Source organism: Oryctolagus cuniculus, chromosome 14 (genome assembly GCF_051225735.1).
Source record: "Oryctolagus cuniculus isolate XC-2025 breed Fujian yellow rabbit chromosome 14, ASM5122573v1, whole genome shotgun sequence".
Lineage (NCBI taxonomy): Eukaryota > Metazoa > Chordata > Mammalia > Lagomorpha > Leporidae > Oryctolagus > Oryctolagus cuniculus.
The window spans coordinates 61,533,714-61,554,423 of NC_142880.1; the positions used below are offsets into that span (position 1 = coordinate 61,533,714).

Below are 20,710 nucleotides of genomic sequence, written 5' to 3' on the forward strand. Positions count from 1 at the left end.
TTTCTTTTTCTTTCATGGATTAAACAGGAGAGGGATAGGAAGAGGGATGGGAGAGTGGGTGGGTGGGCAGGTATGGCGGGAAGAATTACTATTTTCCAAATGTTGTATTTATGATATACATACAAATAAATTTAAAAAGGAGAAGCAAATAAAGTTTAAAAGGCACAGTCATATCAACTAATGTCAAAGATTTTCAATTAAAAGAGGTTAAGAGTTATGAGATCATGTAAATTAATTAGGAAAGGAGATATATTTGCTTAAGCATCTACTAAGTGCTTAGTTGTTAGCTAGATACTAGGGAGTAAAGAAGTAGATACAGTGCTGGTCAGGAGAGTTTAAATCCAATTGGAGAATCAAAACCTTGAACATTGGACAAAAGAAAAGACATCAAGAGTATGTCAGCATGAAAAATATTTTAGTATAATATCACATAACACTCAAATTTTTCATTATGCAAAGGGTTTTCAAATGGCTCATAGTAAGTTTGTGCTATGAAAAAACCATACACAAATATTAAACTATTTCACACCAAAATATTTTACACCAAAATAAACTTCCCTTTCAATTCTATCTTCCTATGAATTGTCCAAAGCCCTCTCTTATGATAGAAATAGGACAGTATACATACTGTTCCCAACTTACGATGGTCCTATTTAGCATTTTTCAACTTTACAGTAGCATGAGAATAATACGCATTGAGTAAACCACAAACTTCACATTTTAAATTTTTACTTTGTTCATGATGCAGCCAACTGAGCTTGAGAGTGCATAACCAACACTACAATCTGCTTGCAGCTAAGCTACGATACTTGGTAGATTAGGTGTATTTTCAACTTACAATATTTTCTATTTATGATGGGTTTATTAAGTGTAATGCTATCATAAGTTGAAAAGTATACATAATTGAATTATTAGTATTGTTAAAGAATTTGTAAGAGGAATTATATATATTTATACATATACATATGTAGGTGTCCCTTTTGTACACGAAGAAATGGGTTTTAGAGTGAAGATTGTATCACCCTTTATGCACAAAAAATAAACCAAAAAAACCTTGTAATAGTCAAGTGCAAACACGAGTGTATTGATTCTGCCTACAAGTGAATCCCAGCTCCACCACTTACAATACTGCAACACTGGAATAATTAATTAGCCTCTTTGTGCCCTGATTTTCTTATCTATAAAATGGCAACAATAATAGTTGGTCCATTGTCTTAACTATAAAACAGGAGTAATGAAATGTGAGGATGAAATGATTTAAGCCAGTTAAAGGATTTGTAAGAATGCCTGATAAGAAATTAGCATGCAATATAATTTTTCCATAAATAATAAGCAAATGTAGGGGCAGAGATTAGGTGCAACTTAGGGTAGGCTTTGTGATGACTTAAAATAACAACATGGAGTTATTTTAAAGGCAAGGATCCTTCGGATGCTGTGAGTCAAGTCACCAAACAGCAGAAAAGGCCACAGAAAATCAGCCACTACTTTCCAATGAGATACAATCAGTTTTTGAAAATTTGGTTAAAAAAATACCCTTGGCTTGTCTATGATGACTTGTTAAATCTTATGTTCTGTGCCCTGTGTCGTAAGCATGGAGTGAAGTCAGGCGGAAGTCAAATGAGTTTTTTTTATGGCACAGACAACTTTAGGACTGAATTTCTCAATGCACATCATCTCAGTGAGGCTCATGCCAAGGCTTTATTAATGGAAGCAACAAGTGGTTCTTCAGAGAACAGAGCCACCACAGAACTAATGATGAGGACCATGAGCAAAGTAACTCTTGGGAGAGTAGAGAATTTATTCAGATCATGCCATGCTATTGCCAAGACTGGACGTCCCCTCAAAGATTTTATCTGGATGTGCAAGTTGGATGACATGAAGGGTGTTGATATTGGCCCAGTATTCAGAACTAACAAGTCAGCACAAATCTTTACATATTTCATTGCTGAAGTAGAGCGGAAAAGTCTAAGAGAGAAGCTCGAAAAAAGTAAATTTTTCTCTGTCATCAGTGATGGAATCACAGACAGTTTAATCAAGGAAGTCAAACTTGTTTATGTACAGTTTGCACATGCAGGAAAAGTGCATTGTCAAATTGTTGGGGCACAGACAATAGAAAGGAAAGATCCCCTGGCAATTAAAAATGCCATCAAGAAAACTCTAGAGATAAATCTGCAACTTAGGCTATCAAGCCAAGATTGGGCAACGAAACTGGTTGGTTTTGGAAGTGATGGTCCTCCTGACATAGAAGGAGAGAAAACTGAGGTGACCTTGCTTTTAAGAGAAATCCAGCCATGTGTGCAGACTGTTTATTGCTTTGCCCATCACCTTGAACTATCCTACAAGGCAGTGTTCCAGAGCATTCCTCTGTACGACAGTGTCAGAGAGCTTCTTCGCAGCATTTATCACTTCTATCACACTTCTCCTCTTCGAAAGAGTTCTCTGATAGCTGCCTTCAAAGACCTTCACCTTCGACCCACAATACCTTCTCGAATAGAAGGTAGGAGGTGGCTTAATGGATTACAGACAGCCCTCCAGAACTTTCTCAAGGGATATCCTGCAATTATCCACCAATTGCATTCTGTAAGTAATTTTGAAATTCCATACCCCTTTACTTTTTCAGAATAATAGAAAATACTTTTACTGAGCTCCTTGAAATAAAAATTTCAAGAAATAAAACTTCCTAACTTGTGTTACAGGAAGGTGAAGAAAGAAGTGACACCAGCCAACAGAAAGCCAAAGACCTGCTTGAGTTGCTGCTCCAAGACAGCATTGTCAAGTTTGCCCATTTCTTAGTGGATGTCGTTAACGTCCTCAGCATTCTGTCCCGCGTCAGTCAGAGCAGAAATTCCTCAATTGCTGACATATCCGCCACCATGGAGTCCACACTGAAAATGCTCCAAATGTATCAGACAAGGTGAGGGGGCCGACAGCTTGACGTGGGAAACTATGTGCCAGGTGCTTTCTTGTGTAATTTACTAGGGCAAGTTTATTTATTTATTTATTTTTCTCCCTAGGCCAGGCCCAAAAGAATGCAAGGTGGATGCAGTCACACACTTTCACGGTAGCCGCCTCAGGGGAACAGAAAACATCTCTGCTGTGAGAAACGTGGTTTTAACACATCTTATCAAGAGGCTTCAAGGCTGCTTCAGAGATGCCAGCCAAGATGTGGTGAGGGCAACCATGATCGTAAGCTTTAAATTGTGGCCCACAAGGATAAATCAAGGTAACCTTTGCGTGCTGACTCGGAACCTACCGTTCTTTGATCGTGTGAGTGTCTTTCCTAAGTGAGACTAGTATCTGTGTTTTTCTGGTACTTTGATGATAGAATTTGGAGAGAAAGAGGTCTCCATCCTGACTTCACATTACGAACCAGTATTAGAAGCCGCCAGCGTGAAAATTGATGAAGTGGACACCGAGTGGAGCATGTTGAAATTAGAGATTTATGCCAGGTAAGCAAGAAAGCAAGCAGAGGAAACGAGTCATATTTACAGATATTTGAGTGAAGCAGGCACCTCAATTTTCTCACATTTTTTTTTATCCTTTCTCTTAGATTTCAGAACATTCAAAAACTGACCTGGGATTTTGTGAATTCCATTTACTTACACAAGTATCCAAATATTCTGAGGCTTGTTGACCTAGTGCTGACCCTCCCAGCAAGTTCAGCTGAAGCAGAACGTGGCTTTAGTCAGATGAAACGCATCACGTCACACACGCATGCTAAAGTCACATCTGAAAGCATCACGGATACCCTGATCATTCAGCTGAACTCTCCAGACATTAATAATTTTGACCCTAGGAAAGCTATCCATTTGTGGAATACAAGAATGCTGTCTTCAGCTGGTGACACAGGACCTAATTCAGATTGCTCCTCAGACTCAGAAAGCCCTTGTGAAAGTGATTAATACTGTGACTTTGACTTCACTATTGATCATAGCAAAAAAAATTTCAAAACCCTGAAATTGAAAAGTAAAACAGTAGCCATTCTTCATATCAAACACAAATGGCACTTGACAACTTCCAAACATACGAAATAAAAATACACTGATGGGTTTTCCTGGGACTTCTTAATGCTACTTCATTATTCACAGTTCTTTGGTATTCTTTGGATGGAAATGTGTGCTTCCAAACATTATGTTATTTCTATGTCTTCTTTCTATAATTATTGCTAAGGATGACCGGATTATGATTATGTTCTGAGATCCCCCTAACACACAGTTAACTGTTCTTTCTATATAGTTCCAAATGAGAGTTGCACCAGGTAAATAATAAGAGCCAAATTAAGAGCTTATTTTTAAACTCATGAACAAAATTCTTAAGTGAGTCTACTTATGTTATTGCATTAAATATGAATATAGTATCACCCCATGCCTAAGAAATATGTCAAAAGATCATATGTTTAAAAATGTTCACACAAAGATCCCCAGATAAATAATTCTGTAGAAACTTAAACCATTGTCTTATGCTTTATTTTGTACCATAGAGATTAGATAGTGAAAATATATTGTACATCTCCCAGAATTTTTAAATATTTTGAGTATCTTCATGGTTTCAATAGGTTTTATTTATGGTTTCATCTTGAGAAAGTTGATAGATTATTTATAACTTATCTAAAAATCACCATAGTATCATACAAAGCTCAGTTTACTGAAAATCCTGCTACCTGGGAAAATGTTCTCATCCCTGTAGACTTGGATACTCGGGTTTAATTAAGAAGGATATGAAATGTATTTGTGAACAACCTGCTGGGTGGACAATTACATAAAAGAAAGTTTTTGCTCTTGTTCCCAGAAAAGTACTTTTTCCATCTGTCAAAATTGTATATTTGGTTTGAACCAGTGGCCTTTTAAAGGGGTTATTACATTTCCCTAGAGGTTAGAAGAAATAAAATGATATTTCAGAAATACTGAAAACTTCAATATAGAAAGAAAACTTTGAGATGCTGCCTCTGTGTTTCACTCTTTTTTCCAAAACAAAGAAGAATAGCTATGTACTCTGGACCTGAAAGATACTTGGATACCCACTAGGAGTCTCTTCTGGCACTAGAAGGTACTGCTACTGTGTGAGCTAGCCAGATTTTTTTTTTAAAAAGATTCATTTATGTTGTTTTTCTATTTTTTTTAATGCATGTGCATGCTATTGAAATGAGAAACAAAGTAGACACCTCTTTTAGACAAGGAAAAGCAGATTATTGTACATAACAGCAAAACTTTTAAAGTTTAGTGATCTCCTAGGAAATACTTGGAAATCTTGAGCCAACTAAATTATTTAATTAGTATTTTAAACTCCATAATTTAACAATTCAAACACCCCCATACTTACAATAAAAAATTTATTCTGATCTAAAATGCAAGACAAGGGTAAATGTGTTACTTTGATTACAGTGGTGAGCTGCATGCATTTGAAACACCTTTAATCTCATATAAGTACTTACTAAAATATTTTAGTCTTGTGCCCTACTGCATAAAGGAAACCTTAGAATAATATTTTTAAAATTAAATCTATTAATAATAAAATATGAAAGAAAATTTCAAACTAAAAAGTATGTAATCTCAGGATATTTCCAAATCTAGAATGAATTATTACTCAGCAATAAAATATATTCTGATTCTCAACGGAAAAATAATAAGAGAACTTAGGAAAATTATTTTTTCATATTTTCAAAATTACTTCTATTTATGTAAAGGTTACAGTTTTAAATTATATGAATAACTTAACTATAAAGTATCTGTCATTTCTTCTATTTTAGCCAAAGAAAAGAAAAGCACTGAAACATAATATAAATGATAAAGTATTTTTTATTATATTGTAGGCATAATAGGAAGTAAAGCATTTACTGACATTCTGCTTGATTTGATGACCTTGAACCTTGGAACAAACAACTTCCCTAGTAGCTGGATGCACCTCACCCAGCCTGAAGTAAGGTTTCATTTTGTTTGAGTTTCAAAGATTTAAGCATTCTTATTTTAATCAATGAATCAAATAACCAATACAAGCATAGTGTCTGAGAGTTAGTAGGCGATCTATGATGTCTTAATGAATGAACAAATAAATGAACTTCAAATTTAAAAATAGTATGTCCTTGCTCAGCATTTGAAGAATGATGATAATTTGAAGTCAATGAAACACTCTAGACCATGAGGCTCAACAGGTGAGTTTCATCTCTCATTAGCAGGCAAGTACTAATAGATGATTCTGACAGCATTTGCTTTTTATCATAATCTTGTCTTTAAGAATCTGTCATGAAACAAAATAGCTAAAGAGCATTTCCTTTATGGGCTGTAGAGCCCTTGCATAGGCACAGCTAGAATCTTTACTTATTTTTTATTACTTATTTTGACAGGTAGAGTTAGACAGTGAGAGAGACAGAAAGGTCTTCCTGCCGTTGGTTCACCCCCAAAATGGCCACTATGGCCGGCGCGCGGCACACTGGGACAATCTGAAGCCAGGAGCCAGGTGCTTCCTCCTGGTCTCCCATGCAGGTACAGGCGCCTTATCACTTGGGCCATCCTCCACTGTCTTCCCAGGCCACAGCAGAGAGCTGGAATGGAAGAGGAGCAGCCGGGACTAGAACCCGGAGCCCATATAGGATGCCAGCACTGCAGGTGGAGGATTAGCCAGGTGAGCCACGGCGCTGGTCCCATTTATTTTATATTGGGGCCAGCATGTGGACTAGCAAGTTAAACCAGCATGTGTGACCCCAGAATCCAATATGGGCACAGTTCCTGTCCCAACTGTTCTACTTCCTGTCCAGCTCCTTGGTAATACACCTGGGAAAGCAGTGGAAGATGACCCAAGTGCTTGGGCCCCTGCCACCCTTGTGGGAGACCCTGATGGAGTCCCTGACTCCTGGCTCGGGCCTGGCCAAGCCCTGGCTGTTATGGCCATTTGAGGAGTGAACAAGCAGATGGGAGATTTTTCTCTCTCTTTCCCTCCCTCTCTCTCTCTGTCACTGCCTTTCAAATAAATAAAATAAATCTTTAGGTGACGTGGAGTCCCAAGTGTAAGTTAGCTGTGTGACAGCAAGCAAAACACAGATGTCAAGGTTGCAAAACAATGCAACACTTTCTAAGTACTCTCTTGTATGGATTGGTAGAACAAAGGAATAAAAGAACAGATGTCAGAACTGGCTCTATTTGCCAGTGTAGAATCCTGCTTCTTTTATATGAACCTTGCCATGAAAGCCTGAGCAGTTAGAATTTCAAGATAGAATTACGCAAATATTGCAGTGATACTTCCTATCTTCTTCTAGTTACAGGAGTTGACATACTTGTTGATAGTAAACTCAGAGTTTGTGGACTGGAGGAAATTCCTGTTAGTAACCGCATTGCCTTGGCCCATCCCTCTGGAAGAAGAGCTCCTGGAGACCCTGCAGAGGTTCAAGGCTGTGGATGAGGAGCAGATGGGCACCGTCACTTTTGAGCAGTATATGCAGGTGATCACCAGCACCCAGTGGCACTAACAATGCCAGAATACTCTTGACCTAATAAGTGTCATACTCACTAATGTCACATTTCCAGGTCTCCAGCAGGTGTGTGGATTCTCACCTACCCATATCTAGGCAACCAGAGGCAGCACAGGCAGTGCTGAAGCCCCGGACAGAATTCTTGCTTCTATCCCTAGTAAAAGTCTTTGAAACAGATCAGAATTTCCTGAAGCACTAGAGGTTCTGAAAGAAGTCACATAAAGTTCATTGTCCTCCTGCTGAGTCCTCTTGCCTTTAGCTGTGTATCAGAATCACCTGCAGAGTTTTTTAATAAGCATACTGCCCCAAACTCAGTACTCCAGGAACGGCAAGAACAGGTTTCTGCTGTTCAGTGTCATGAATGATGAGATTGTTTTTCGCTAGTTGACTTTCAAATTTCTGTGGGAAATGTAGACAGAAATACCCAATCTGATATGGCAGCTACAGAAGTGATGGCAAGCCACTATCATGTAGACAGTTGTTGAATTTGGGAATGGGCAGGCTCACACAGGAAAGTGATATGGATAATCCAGTAGCATAACATCTGCCATTGAACTTGGCAGGTGGGATGTAACTGATGACCTCTGCCAGCACATTTTTCATGGAATAATAAGTACAAAGGCCAGTTTGCAGAGTGTTGAAAAAAATGAGTAGGACTTCAAGAAATGAAGACAAGAAAAGTCACCTCATTTTTGAGAAGTTTGAAAAAGAAAGAAATGAGAATGAAATTTCACAGCTGAGAGAGTCTCGGATTCCTTACTTTCTCTCTAGTAATTGAATTCATCCTGTGTGCCACCACTTCACATTACTAGTAGACAAGAAAGAGGGAAATGCTCCCACTGTGCTATGAAACAGGATGACGCTTTCCAAAGGGCCTGCATCTCACCTGCCTTTCACCATTGAAATGTCGTTATCCTTCCTGTTTTTCTCTCTTGCGCAATTAATAGATGGCACACATTTTTATGTAGTCCTGAGGGTCCCATGCTCAGGTGGCTGAACCAGAAGAAATGACACTTGCATGCCGGGGAGCCTCTCTCAGGATGATCAAGACAGAGATGGCTGGCTGATTGGGATCTGACATATTTATCTTCCAAGTAGAGCAATTTATGGATGCTGTCTCTGACCTAGACTAATCATTTTTAAGGTGATTTTGAAAACAAGAACAGCAAAACAAACTTATTTACATAAATGACTTAAAATCTTTAAAAGTGAAAACACTCATGAAAACCTTCAATATTTACAGTACATGTTCATTAACTCAGGATATTGATTCTTGAATCGAAAGAACATCCTTCTGTACAAACATGAAAAGAACAAGGGGTGTTGGCAGTTTTTACCAAAGTGCTGAGGCAAAACCAGAAACTCCTTTACCTAAGGTGTGACTTTCTTAGAGAAAGTTGGATGCTGCATTTAATAGAAACTCAGAAAGACTTACTTGAACACTGCCTATGTTTAGAGAACAGTTCATTTCTGAGCTCTCCTCTCTGTCTTGCCCACTGAGTCCCCACTCCTCTGAAACTCCAAAACATGAGTACCACTGGAGGCCCTTTGCAGATACCCAGCACTTGCCAACACACACACGCGCACACACACACACACACACACACACCCCATAAATGTTGTTTCATGAGAAAAATAAAAACAGCTCCTAGGATAAAATTGTATAAGATTTGTTGAAAAATGCCTCAATAGAAAATAGTATAACTTCACTGCTGAAACAAAGTTGTGTGGGAGAGAAATGCTGTTGACTATGCTTTCTGTAATGCCATACTTTTTTTTTTTTGACTAACTGCTAGTTCACCACCCCTTAGGAGTGTACTCATTTCTGCAGCTTCTACAATGGGATGCTAGCCAGTGTTTGTGAAGTGTATGTGTCTGGGTACGCAGGCTTGGCAATGAGAGCATAAAAGCCTGTTCGCCCTTTGCTCCCAGCCCTGCTGCAGCTCTCCTGTGCTGGCTTCTGTCGTGTGTGGATGTTTAGTCCCCGCCACAAAGAAACCTTTGATGTTGAAGTATCGACTCATCTTCCACCAGTGAGAATGTGTGTTATCACAGGCCTAAGGTGTCAGATGTTCTAGGATCCAAATAGCACAATCCTTCTTCTCTGAGGAAAAGTAAAAAATTAAAATTTTTGGCCATGTTTCAACAAGACAGCACAAAAAACATCTCAGTATTTTTTGGCTATTTTATATATATGTAAGAGGAACAGGTTTTAGATATTTCATATATACAGTTTTAAGACCACAGTGAAACTTCTCACCCATCCCTCCTTCCCACCCTCCCTCCTCCTTTCTTTCTCATTTTTCTTTTAATTTTTATAATGGAATACTTTCAATTTACTTCAAAATCACAAGCTTAACCCTGGACTAAATAAGGAATTCAACAAGTAGTAGTTAGAAAAAACACTGTTCCTCAAGAATATAGACAAGGGCTATAAGCAATAATTAAATCTCAAAAACGTCAAAGTTGCTCATACGCATTACATTTTTGTACTGTATATTAGTTTCCACAAATTAGGGGAAAGATATGATACTTGTCTTTTGGGAACTGGCTTATTTAAGTGAACAGAATGGTCATGAGCTGCATCTATTTTGTTATAAAAGACAGGATTTCATTCTTTTTATAGCTGAGTAGTATTCCATCATGTATACATACTACAATTTCTTTATTCAGTCATCAGTTGATGGACATCTTGGTTGATTCCATGTCTTAGCTGCTATAAACGTGGAGGTACTGATAACTCTTTTATATGCTGATTTCATTTTTTGGATAAATTCCCATGAGTGTGATGGCTGTGTCATATTATAGATCTATTTTCGGCTTTCTGAGGAATCGCCATACTGTCTCCCATAATGGCTGTACTAGTTTACGTTCCCACCAACAGTGTATTATGACTCCTTTTCCTCAACATCCTTGCCAACATTTGTTGTTTTTTTATTTTGGGATGATGGCCATTCTAACTGGGGTGATGTGAAACCTCATTGTGTTTTTATTTTCATTTCCCTGATGACTAGCAATCCTGAACACCTTTTCATTTGTCTGTTGGCCATTTGTACTTAATCATTTGAGAAATCTCTGTTCATATCCCTAGTCCATTTCTTAACTGGATTACTTTGTAAAGAAAAATCTCGGGCCAGCGCCACGGCTCACTAGGTTAATCCTCCGCCTTGTGGCGCCGGCATACCGGGTTCTAGTCCCGGTCGGGGAGCCGGATTCTGTCCTGGTTGCCCCTCTTCCAGGCCAGCTCTCTGCTGTGGCCCGGGAGTGCAGTGGAGGATGGGCCAAGTCCTTGGGCCCTGCACCCACATGGGAGACCAGGAGAAGCACCTGGCTCCTGGCTTCGGATCAGCGCGATGTGCTGGCTGTAGCGCACCAGCCGCGGCGGCCACTGGAGGGTGAACCAACGGCAAAGGAAGACCTTTCTCTCTGTCTCTCTCTCTCACTGTCCACTCTGCCTGTCAAAAAAAAAAAAAAAAAAAAAAAAAAAGAAAAGAAAAATCACATAATAATCCAGTGAGGTAAGATGTGACTGAACCCTGCTTACTAATTTCAACCCCTTACTATGTAGGTTCCTCTTTAACATTGAAGGTTGCTAAAAATTTTACAGATGATTTTTTTTTTAGCAAACAAGTTATTTTTCTTACATGGCCCTCTTATATGTGAAACAATTTGAAGTAGTTTTCTAGTTTAAGAAATATACTGTATTTTAGAAAACTAATATGAATAAATTCTTCTTTTTAAAAAATTTTATATTTATATAAGGTGAGCAAATTTCATGTATTTCATGTATGCTGTTTAAGAGCATAATGATACTTCCCACCCTGCCCTACCTTCTACCCATGATCTCACCTTCCCTCCTTCTCCTGTCTTGTTTTTTCTTTAAATTTTTACAATGACATATACTTTGTTTTATTATCACAAGCTCAACCCTCCATTAAATAAACAATTAAATCAGTAGTAAGTAGAAAAAAACCACTGTTCCTCCAGAGTGTAGACAAGAACTATAAACATAATCAAATCTCAGTGAAACAATTGGATATGGCATTGAAAGTTGACTGAAAATGGGAGGAGCAGGAGCAGGAATCTGTTTCCTTTTTCCTCTTCTCTCTTCTCTGAATATTTCTTCTTTCTCACTAGTTTTAGAAAGCTGATTATTGTGTTGATTCAGTTTTCTTCCTATTCCTTCTGCTTGGGGCTCACTGAGTTTCTATGAGTTTATAGTTTTTGTCAAAATTAGAAACTTTTCAGAATTATTTTTTCAAATATTTTTATATCCTCTCCTTTTCAAAATCTATCTGCATTCTTATTTATTAGGCCATTTTGGTACTGCCCCATAAGCCATTTATGCTTGGCTCATTTTTCCCAATCTTTTTCCTCCCTATAGTTTCCTTATATTTACGTCTATTGTTGTGTCTTCAAGATCACATATAATTATCTCTACACAAATACATCTGCTATTCATACCATCTGTTGTATTTTTCATTTCAGATATTGTATTTTTATGTTTAGAAGTTCAAGTTGAGTCTTTTTATTTCCATTATTCCTCTCATCATACACTTTTCTTCTTCTGAAATATATTTAGAATAGCTGTTCTAAATAGTTATTCTGTATTCAGAATAGTTGTTCTAAAGTCACTGTCGGTCCATTCTATCATCCATATGATTTCTGTGTTGGTGTTTCTCCTAACTAAAGGTCATATTTTCTGTCTTTTTTGTATGCCTAGTGATTTCATATTGGATGCCAGATACTGTGAGTTTTATGCTGTTGGACGTCACACTTTGTTGTATACCTTTAAATATTCTCAGGCAGGGAGTGGTGTTACTTGGCATTAGTTTTAGCGTTCCAAGGTTACATCAAGAATTGTGAGGGTGGGTTCAGAGCATCATTTAATATAGGGATAATCTGGCTCCACTATAAGGTAATATCCTGCTGGAGTCTATACCCAAAATCTTATGTTTTAGGAGGACCTTCTGGCTGGTAACAACACGAGCCAATCCCATTCCTGTTCTAGTCTCAGGAATTCTTGGACTTGTCACTCTCCAGTGGTTCTTTTCTGCAATCTGGTATTTGACACATATACATCCACAGATTGGTTCTCAGACTTGAGGAGACACCCTGCACATCTCCAGAGCTCTCATGTTTTCTGTGCACAGCTCTAGCACAGTTCCCTGCAAAGTCTACCCACCTTGGCCTTGCCTCAATTCCAAAATATATCTTCCTAACTCAGCAGGACCAGGCTCTATTTGGATGCTTCTACCACTGCAGGTTGAAAATGCCCTCTAGTCTGGACCACTAGTAGGGCTCCCCATTCACTGTCCTTCTTCCAGAAATGACTTTCCTGTGTTGTGTAATGTCTAACGTCTGGGAAATTCTGTTTGATAAATTTGTTTGTTTTCCACTTTTTATTTTTGTGTAAAGTAGGAGGACAACTCTGACCTTTATTATCCTATTATAGCCAGAAACATAAATCACACCCATGTTCCTCATTTCTCTATTCCCCCAGAAGAGTGGTACTTACTTAGCTGTTTGGCAGGGATTTCCTCTGGGTCAGCTTGAGCTCATGCTGAGCATGCAGCTGCTTCTGACTCCTCTCCCTCACAGGCTTCCACAAAGCCAGCATCTCCTCTGATACAACTGAAAAGAGAACCCGTTCCCCACCCCTAGAGGTGACAACCCCCTTTTTTCAAAACGTGGGGGAAGATATACAGCATGGGCCAGAATCAGGTGAGGAAAGCCAGTGGCTCTTGGCTGTGGGCAAAGCTGAAGAAAGCTTTTGTCACTCTGGAAGACTGTAAGGGAGCAAAATTAGGAACTAAATATAAATACAACACACTTGCCCTGTACAAAAATTAAGGTTGGAATGATACAGTCTCTGAATCCAAGGATTTTATACCCGATGTTCAATAGCAAACATGAATGACAACCCTCAAAGAAGTGGACTAAAATGTGTGGTATAAACAAGTCAGATTGGAGTTCAGAGGAGAGACCAAGGAGGGCCTCTCAGAGATGTGTTCTGAGGCATATCTGAGAAGATGCGTAGGTTACCTCGGTGGACAGGAAAATAGAAGTTACCTAAGGTAGGAAAGATGATGTGCCCAAAATAGTGGGAGCAGAGATGTTCTGAGCAGAGAATGATAGTACAAAATTGAATATTTGAGAAAATTTATATAGTTGTATAGTAAACGCTGGCACAAGGAAAAGACTGGCAATAAAAACAGCTTGGAGTTACTGGAGTGGCCCCATACCAGAGGCAATGAGATTCTAAACTAGAGGGTATGCAAGGGAATGGGAAGAAAGAAGAGAATGGGAGAGGCACTTTCAAATGGGGATTGAGGGGATTTGGTAATTGGGTCAGATATTGAGTGAGAGAGGAATGTCATGAAAAGAGGGCACTGGGAACTCAAGTCAGAAACTGAGTGGCCCAACAAAGACTTTCCTAACCCAACAATGTGTAAGTCTAGAACTGATAGCACTGTGGAATGTGAGCTATTGTTACAGGGGCAGGGCAGCTTAATCTAGGGCAGTAAATTCCAAGCTTTGTCCTGTGCTCTAACAATAGCCATTCAACTAGCACCCCTGGTGAGTGGACTTTCATTTATAATTTATATACATGCACCACAACATGAATCAGTATATACATGATCAAACATGCAAAAATAAAAATGACAGAAGAATGAGGCAGAAGGAAATGTAAATGGAAGTCCTAATATTTTCTACTGCACCTCCAGGGTTTCTGCACCCTACATAGGAGACCTGTGTTCTTGCATCTGAACCGTGACTAGTTCAATCTCTGTGGCTTTAAGAGGAACAGTTACATTCTCAATAACATCCTTTAACAATTTTCATTTTTATTTCTTATGTAGGCTGGCCTGTGGTTTACAGGAGATGAAGATATAAAAATTCCAGAAAATCCTCTTGAACCCCTGCCATATAATAGGCAGGTTCATCTAATAGAGGTAATTTACTGAGATCTTTTACAAATATGGCATTATATCACTGATCATTTTGTTTTTTCATTTGTGTAATTTGCTTTGGACTCTACTGTGGTCTCCCAGGTCCCCAAAATGCAGACTTTAATATTCACTAACAAGCCAGAGTAGCAAAGCTCTTAGAGAGGGAACAGAGATCAAAGTCTAGGACAAAGTGCCACTTCTGTCTCTCTCAGTGACCTTGGGCAACTTCCATGATCTCTCCAGATTTCATTTTTCTTATCTGTCAAATGAGCTAAGTTGTTACTCAACACATTTGTTTCTGAGTATCCTTCCAATTCTGAAAGTTTGGGAAAATATTCTATCATTTTACCAATATATGCTTTTATCTGTTTTTCCTTGGTTTTAACTAACATAGCAAGGGTTTCCGTATTGTGTTGCTCTTGGTCAATGAGAGCTTATGCTCTTGATAATGTTATCATCAATAATAGCATTTTTATTAGGCTCTATCTTGAAGCCACTTAGAAAGCAGGACCTTAAAATCTGAAAGACACTCTGACTTCAGTATAAACATTTAAAATATAAAAATATATTCAATGTAGCCACCATCAGTAAGATATGAGGAAAGTTTAATAGTGAATTTAGACATTACAGCAAACTCTTTATAATACATCATTTGTTCAATTTCTAGCCAGGCATTAGTTCAAAATTGCAGTACAAAATTGAACACAATTTCTGTTACAACTTTAAAGTGAGCAATTCCCTTCAATTGAATGTGTATCTTCTGAGCAGTCCTTCAAGCAGGAGAGTAAGAGAAAAGGGTCAGGGCATTACAAAAAAACCCAGCATACAAGGTCAGCAGTTAAGGGTCAGGATTTTGTTTATGGTGTTTGTTGATTTTAATGTGAAACTGGAGGGCTGAGATCAATTTTCCTGTAAAGCTCTTGGAACTTAGTCTCTATATAGTCTCTATATTTTTTTCTCCCCAATAACATAAAGAAGTTCTTCATTATTTGGGAAGAAACTGGCAGTCTAAATATCATGCCAAGTGAAAAGTGCTCTCTTTTTCAACCAGAAGTTTTTATAAATGTCTATCAAAGGCACAACCTTTTAGCTGTTCACTCAGCAGTGAAACAGGGAAGAACCTTTTGGTACAAAGAAAGGGTGTCACTCCCACTAGCTGCTGGAAGATTATATGGATGGAAGAAACAAAATCAGGGCCAGAGTCCCTGTTCTTATGAGGCAAAAGGTGGCTGATGGTGTGTGTGTGTGTGTGTGTGTGTGTGTGTGTAATGTCCAGAGGACAAAAAATGTTGAAAGGAGTAGTGTTTTCCATTCTTCCCAAGGTGCTTTGAGAATTGGATTCTCAGAGTTACATAAATCTCAGTGCTTTTAAACTGGAATCCAAGTGCAGATTGCACTCTTTAAAGACTGCATCACCTAACCTTTTTGTTTCTTTATTAGAAAGAGAGTGAGTCAGGGCGGGGAGAGAGAGAGGGGGAGAGAGAGGGGGAGAGAGAGAGAGAGAGAGAGAGAGAGAGAGAACCTTCCCACTGGTTTACTCCAAAAATGCCTGCAGCAGCCAGTCTAAAGCCAGGAGCTTGGAAACCAATTTATGTCCTCCATATGGGTGGCAGGTACCCATTTACTTGAGCCATCACCTGCTATTCCCAAGGTACACATTAGCAGGAAGCTGGAATCAAAAGTGGATCTAGGATTGAACGTAGGCACTTTGATACGAGATGACGGTGTCCCAAGCAGCATCTTAACCACTACATCAAATACCCATCCCCTGCTTGTTTTATTAAATCTCTCTAGTGGAGGTGTTGTTGTGCACCCTGAGTTCATGTGTGTGGTACCCTTAGTACATACTCAGCACATGGGAAGCGCTACACGTTAGCTAAGCAGACGCTAACCATGCTAAGTGTATATGTGTCCAGGGTTACACAGTAGTTAACGGTTAGCATGCTACAGAAAGAAGGGCAAAGAGAAAATATAAAACAACAACCAAAAAAATGGTTTCTTCTTTGGCTACACTCTGTTGCTCCCCCATTCACGGAGGAACGACACAGGACCCTGTGCTGTTCTTTTGTCTGCTCGGACCTTCCCGGGTTTGCTGCTGGTCCTTCCCGGGTTGGCTGCCGACCCCTCCACCTCCGTGGAAGGGCGGTTCCCCCTGCCACTTTCCCCACTTCCACAGGGGAGTGGCACACCGCCAGCCGGCTCTCTCGGGGGCTGCCCAGATGTTATCCGGATGTTCCTGGTGCATGTTGTCTCTCTCCTCCTTTATAGTCCTCTTCCACCAATCCCAACTCTGCTACCCACATGCCGAGTACGCTGCTCTCCTCCAATCAGGAGCAGGATCAGCTCCTGCAGGTTATTGGTCGAAGTGGAGGCAGCTGTGTAGAAGTTGTTTACTCCTCTCCCAGCGCCATATTGTGGGAGAGCAGATGCATAGAATAAGTCTTAATTCCAGTAACTTAGTCTAGTCCGAGTTGCACCCCACACACTCAAAATAGAAGAGACCACAACAGGAAAAAAAATGCCACCATTATGAAAGAATTCCAGGGATTGGGACCCAGGTTCCACTCTCAGTTCTGCGGCAGTTCACTGTAGAAACATGGTCAGGGCTTTTTCCTCCCAGGGCCTCTGAATTCTCTTAAAGAGAGGGGTTGGGCTACAATTTAGGATCACATTTATGTCTCCTGCCTTGTCATCTGTGCCTTATGAACAGGACCTGCCTGGCTGACATCAGAGGTCCACACACTGGACCATATGTCAACTTATTTTTGCACATCTCCAATGTATAGTCAGCTTATTCGTTAATGGAAATAATCATAGTTTATACTTACATATCATTAATAAGAGCAGTTCAATGGAAAATTACTAAAGGGCAACTCCTCATGTGAAATACATGGAAGATAAGCACCCATGGACGATGCCATGTTGTCTCTTGGTCGCCCTTCTACTCTAGTCCTTTTAGAAATCCATCAGAAACAGCAGGGAGCTGACTGGACATGCAGACCCTGAAACAGCTCCAGACCATGGATTGAATCAGAATCTCCATTTTAAAAAGATTCTCCAGGTCATTGAATGCACTTTTGGGAAAAACTCCTCAAGGAAGCCAGCAGGCTTCCCAAACAGCTATTTCAGTGCTCAGTGTGTCCCAGAGTTTGGGCCTTGACTTTGCAGGGCCCTAGAGGATATCGGGCTTCCAAGCACCACTTCCTCATGCTGCCAACTGCACACGTTGCTGGACAAACGTCAGCCAATCATCCAGAATGAGAGAATTGCCAAAACTGGTATCCACTCATTATCACAGTTTTTCCCTGGGTGTGACTCCACATAGGAAGATGTCATTTGTGGTGGGTAGGCTGAGTAGGAAGCTTAGAGCAGAGGAGCCAGTTCAAAGGTTTTAATGGCAAGAGTGCCAGTGCCTTTGGGCATCATTCCCCTTTCCTCTCTCCGCTCCCCACAGAGACCCAGTGCTAACAGTCTACAACTTAGGGTAGAACTGAGTTTGTCAGGACGATGCCAAGAACAGACAATGAGCCCTTGCTCCTATGGCTCTCTTTCCCTACTTAACATTTAGATTATACTTCTTTTAATCTGTACTTTCTTTCAAAATATGTTAATATCATTGATTCATGCACAATATTTGTACATTGGAATTTAGAGCCCTACTTTTTCTACTTTTTTACTTAGCATCCTCTTCAGTTAATACCATTTGTTGCATCTTAGCTTCACTAATTCAATTGTACGAAGGTAACTTTATTCCAAAGCTCCCAGAGGCATTCTCCATTGCCGTCTGGATCTACTGCCTACCACAGTGCACCTGTTTCCTCTTTGGTTGATATTATTTTGTGTAACAGTTTTTCTTTAGGTTATTTGCTGACTATGAGATGGATCCACCCCAGCTTGACTACACACAAATGCTGCTGTATTTTGCTTGCCACCCAGACCCTGTGGAAGGGGTCTACAGGGCCCTCAGTGTGGCCATTGGAACTCATATCTTCCGGAAAGTTGAAGGTCCAGTTATGACAGCAGAAAAGGTAATTTAGTTGAATTCCAGAAGTGGGTGAACTTTGGGGTCTGGAGGGGGAAGCCAGAAAATCCTACACTACTGATAGCAGGAACCTTATTCTCATCTCTCTATTTCCCCAGGTGCCAACCACCATGCTTTGCAGATAGCAGATCTGCAACAAAACCTGACTCAACTGTATTACAAACTGGGGACCCAGAAATTCTGTCAAGGCATTTTTGTAGTAAAATTAAAATATGCACAGAGTATCCTAATAGAATCAAAGTTTGCCCTATAAAAGACAGTAGTTATTTTGTATGAAGTGCTGATCTTGATAAATGAAAGGAAGTAAATGTTAACCCAGTCTTCTTTTCATATTGTGTGGAAATTGTACACAAAGCAAGTTCAGGTTTCAGACACAGCCCATGTATATGGGACTCTTGATAGTATTTCAGGCCTAAACCCTATCACCTGAGATCCACAGGCCTCAGTATCACCAGTATCCCAGGTGATGGAACATAAAATCTACGATGCCGCCTTGCATTCCCCCTTGAGATTTCTAAGGGGTTGGCATTCCCTGTGAGTTGTATGTTTCTTGGACGGAAAAGCCTCCAGGCAAAGTGCTGGCTAATGTAGGTCTGGGGTGCCCACTTGCACTTTGCACAACTGCTGATGGTCCTGTTCTTTGAGGGACAGAGCTGTGGCTCTCCTGTTGGGTGTCTGTTTCCATCCTCCCTTTGTGGACACAGAGGGGAGTGGGACGCTGTCCAGTCCTGACTCCTTAGATGTCCTAGTCATACTTCTTTCCCTTTCATACACCTTTGTCAAAATACAAGTAGTCTGAAAGAGACAGGAGGGTCTTGTGACAGAACCTACATGTGGGAAGAGATAGGTTCTGTTAGATGTGACTTTGAAGTTTGACCCTGAGCCAGCCTGTGGACACCAGGGCCAGAGAGATGCCCAGGAAGCTTACAGCTGGGGGCTCATCAAACCACTGTGCTATCGACATTGTAGAAAATCCAGTAAGGGGTATTTATTTCTATTCTTGAGTATTGCCTTCTTAGACAGTAAAGGGCCAGTTTACATTTTCCTGAAAAAAAGTCAGCAGTTAATTATGGTCCACAGCCATATTGACAATATATACTACTTTCCCAAGAACATTTCTATAACCCTTATAGATTGGGGCTCCTTAGCTTAACTCTGGATCTATGAGCTAAGCTCGAATCACAACTTGTCATGAGGTCTCAATTAAACGTTAGTCTTTAGAGAGACCTTCTCTTACCTCATAGGATGTCAAGGGCCCCTTACTCTGTGTTTCTGTGGTACACTGTGTTTCTCCTCACCCAGTACATCTCAGAGTAAGGACTTCTTCAAGCTCGGCATCTTCTCTAGGCTCTATGTAGCCTATGGAAGTGAGTTGGGTGGGTAGGGAGCAGCGAACCTGTTATACACCTCTTAAATTATAGCAAAGCCCAGTGCAGAGAGCAGTAAACATTGCAAGCAATCAATTAATTCACAAATCATGCTCTTTGTATAACTCTTGAGATTTGTGGGGGAAAAAGTCTTCCTGAAAGGACTCCTTCTAATTGCCCCTGCCCATGTCAAATAGAGAGAGATCATGGAATAAAGGACAGATTGACACAAAGCCTTGCCAGTCACAAGAGGTGTTCATGCCTTCTCCCCTGCCTCCCGCCTTTGTTCTTGCTATCTCTGCCACCCGGAGTATCTTTCATCTCATTTCCAATGGTTGGAGGTTTCTGCATAATCCAAGGCCCTAGCTATCTGCTGTCAACAGCCAGATCACTCATGAAGCTTCCCCTGATGACACTGAATACTCTCCCAGAGGGACCTCAGTTACATCCAGAACTTCTCTGGCAGGGAGAACAGCCTCAAGTGCACATATTCATGTTTCCACAAACATTTACTGATAGCCTGTGTGTACTGGGGGCCACTCTTGAACTAGCAAGGGGAGAACAGACAATAACAAGGCAGGAGAAGGATAGACAAACAAATAAGTAAAATATAGGCTACATCAAATTGTGATAGATGTTTTCTGGGGGAAGAATGCAGAGACTTGCAAAGCAATTAGGGTGGGGTTTGCAATGTTACTTAGGGTGGCCAGAGAAGGTCTCTCTGTGAAGAGACATAAACAGAAGCCTGTAGAAGGTACAGAGAGAGCCTTGCAGCTCTCTGGGGTACAGCATTTTGTAGAATGGATGTGAAGGCCTTGAGGTGGGGCCAGGCCTTGGGTGTACCAGGGACTGTTGGCCAGCTTAGCTGGAGAGGAATAAGCTGGAT

The 20,710-nt window shown here is 40.2% G+C and overlaps 1 protein-coding gene across 8 annotated transcripts in view; it reads left to right on the forward strand.

Moving 5' to 3' along the window:
• SPEF2 (sperm flagellar and cilia associated 2) overlaps positions 1–20,710 on the forward strand; it is a 211,154-nt gene that overhangs the window by 169,058 nt on the left and 21,386 nt on the right. For 4 of the 8 annotated variants that reach the window (XM_051853820.3, XM_089312716.1, XM_089312714.1 and 1 more), the window contains 5 exons: positions 1,415–2,580; positions 2,697–2,914; positions 3,015–3,223; positions 3,326–3,449; positions 3,551–5,036. In XM_051853820.3, the coding sequence (XP_051709780.3) occupies positions 1,415–2,580; positions 2,697–2,914; positions 3,015–3,223; positions 3,326–3,449; positions 3,551–3,902 (2,069 nt within the window). In that variant the 3' untranslated portion in view covers positions 3,903–5,036. Of the gene's footprint in view, positions 1–1,414; positions 2,581–2,696; positions 2,915–3,014; positions 3,224–3,325; positions 3,450–3,550; positions 5,037–5,809; positions 5,917–7,249; positions 7,433–14,325; positions 14,419–18,263; positions 18,444–20,710 lie in introns of those variants that run through there. The other 4 variants (XM_017344676.4, XM_089312713.1, XM_008262116.5 and 1 more) reach the window with 2 other exon arrangements.